Source organism: Aureococcus anophagefferens (genome assembly GCF_000186865.1).
Source record: "Aureococcus anophagefferens unplaced genomic scaffold AURANscaffold_2, whole genome shotgun sequence".
NCBI classification, from domain to species: Eukaryota; class Pelagophyceae; order Pelagomonadales; family Pelagomonadaceae; genus Aureococcus; species Aureococcus anophagefferens.
The window spans coordinates 742,414-744,549 of record NW_008705562.1 but is presented as its reverse complement, the minus strand read 5'-3'; the positions used below and the strand labels follow the sequence as shown (position 1 = coordinate 744,549).

Sequence of the window (2,136 nt, the reverse complement as noted above, 5' to 3'; positions counted from 1 at the left end):
TCCTCGAGCCGCTCCAGCGCCGCGTGCGCGCCGCCGACGAAGCGCACGCGCTCCTCGGCCTTGACGCGCTGCGCCTCGCTCTTGACGCGCGTCGCCGTCGTCGGCGGCGGCAGGAAGTGCCCGCAGGGACCGTCGTCCTCGTCGACGGCGTGAAGGTGCTCGTCGCTGAACTTCAGGAGCAGCGCCGCGTCCGAGGCCTCCGCCGCCATGGTCCTCAAGCGATCATGCGGCTCGGAGCCTGACTAGAAGCTGCCCATCCTTTGAAAGAGCTTTGCCGGACGGTTTGAGTAGATTTGTTGCGGTTCAACTTTGCAGCCCAATCTGGGCAGCGTGTGTGTTCAAAACCTTTGTTGTTCGCGGCGTCACATCCCCCTCCTTCCGAATACGCGCGTGACGGTTCCGCGCGCGCCGCGCCGGGGCGGCGCCCATGCGGTCCATCCGGAGCCGGCACGCGCGCTGCGACGAGGTCGAGGACGCCGAGGTCTGCCGAATCGACTACAGCGGCCTCGACGAGGACGAGGACGCGCGGGCTGCCCTCCCGCGCGCGGGCGCCGGCGCGCCCGCGGGACCGCCCGCCGCCGACCCGAGCCCCGCCGACGAGGCCGGAGCCGCGCGGGCCCCGAGGCCCGAGGCCTCGCGCCGCGAGGCGAAGCTCCGCCGCGAGGCCGCGAGACGCGAGGCCGCCGCGCTCGAGGCCGCGGCCGCGGAGAGGGCCGACGCCGCCGCCGCGGCGCTCCTCAGCGAGCTCGACGCCGAGGCGCCGCGCAAGGGCAAGAAGAAGGCCAAGAAGCCCAAGGCGCGGCCCCGGGGGAACAGCGACGCGACGACGAGCGACAGCGTCGCCGAGGCCGACGACGCGCCCGCGGCCGCGCCGCTCCCGCCGCCGCCGCCGCCGCGGCCCGCCGTCGTCGACGACGACGACCTCCTCCGCTGCCGCCGCCCGCCGCCCGTGCAGGTGCGGCGCAACCCCTTCGAGGCCCTCGCGACGTCCGCGAGCCCCGGGAGCGTGACGTCGTCCCCGAAGGGCAGGCAGTCGCCCCTGTCGCCGCGGAACGCGCGGCCGCGGCGGCGGCCGAGCCTGCGAGGCGTGGCGAACCCCTTCGCGGCGGCGGGCTCCCAGGGCTCGCCCCAGCCCGCGTCGCCCGCGCGGCGCCGGTCGTTCCGGGGCAGCCCGGAGCTCCGGCGGCCGCGGCCGAAGCAGTCGCCGCCCTGCCACGCGCCGAAGCAGCCGGAGCCGACGCCGCCCTGCCACGCGCCGAAGCAGCCGGAGCCGACGCCGCCCTGCTACGCGCCGAAGCAGCCGGAGCCGCCCTGCTACGCGCCGAAGCAGCCGGAGCCGACGCCGCCCGCGCCGCCGCCGCCGCCGGACACGGGGCTCGACGACGCGGGCGTCGCCGCGCTCCTCGACAGGCTGGACCTGAGTCGCTTCCGGGGCACGTTCGCGGACCACGAGATCGACGACGCCTCCCTCGCCCTGCTCACGGCGGAGGACCTGTGCTCCATGGGCATCCCCACGGGCCCGCGGAGCCGCCTCCTCGCGGCGCTCGCGCGACGGCGGCCCGCGGCGCCGCCGCCGCGCGACGAGCGCGCCGACGCGTCGTCGCCGCCCATCAGCTGGCACTGCCCCATCGGCCTGGAGCTCATGCGCGACCCCGTCTTCACGGCCTGCGGCAACACGTTCGAGCGCGCCTGCATCGCCGAGTGGCTGCAGCACAACGACACGTCGCCCGTCACGGGCGAGCCCCTCCCCCACAAGCACCTCGTCACGAACCAGGTGATGAGAAGCGACATCGCCGAGTGGCTCCAGCGCAACGCCTAGCGCCCGCGCGCCTTTTTGGGTCGTGTGTGACCCGCGCGCTGTTCATAATCTGGTATGCTGTGTACTCGAAACTCGAATAGCCCCAAAAGTCGACTCGAAACACTTCGCGACGCGGGGGCTGGATGGCTCGATCATCGGTATGCTAATTACAACGCTGCAGGCGGGATACGCCTCGCGCTCTGGCATACGCTGCAGGAAAGGTCCTCGCGTTTGAGAAACAAGGGGGGGGGCTTCGATTGGGCGCGGTGCGCTGCGGGGCCGGGGAGAGACCGCGTGTTGTCCTGACTCCACTTTCGTTTAGAGATCCGATCTCGCAG

At 73.6% G+C, this 2,136-nt stretch overlaps 1 protein-coding gene across 1 annotated transcript; it reads left to right on the top strand.

The window, feature by feature from the left end:
• Nucleotides 1-427: 427 nt before the first annotated feature.
• On the top strand, nucleotides 428-1,819 carry AURANDRAFT_61091 (hypothetical protein; the record flags this gene model as incomplete). The annotated part of the gene is made up of 1 exon (XM_009035214.1): nucleotides 428-1,819. The coding sequence occupies one exon, from the start codon at nucleotides 428-430 to the stop codon at nucleotides 1,817-1,819; it is 1,392 nt and encodes a 463-aa protein (XP_009033462.1).
• Between the last annotated feature and the right edge of the window lie 317 nt (nucleotides 1,820-2,136).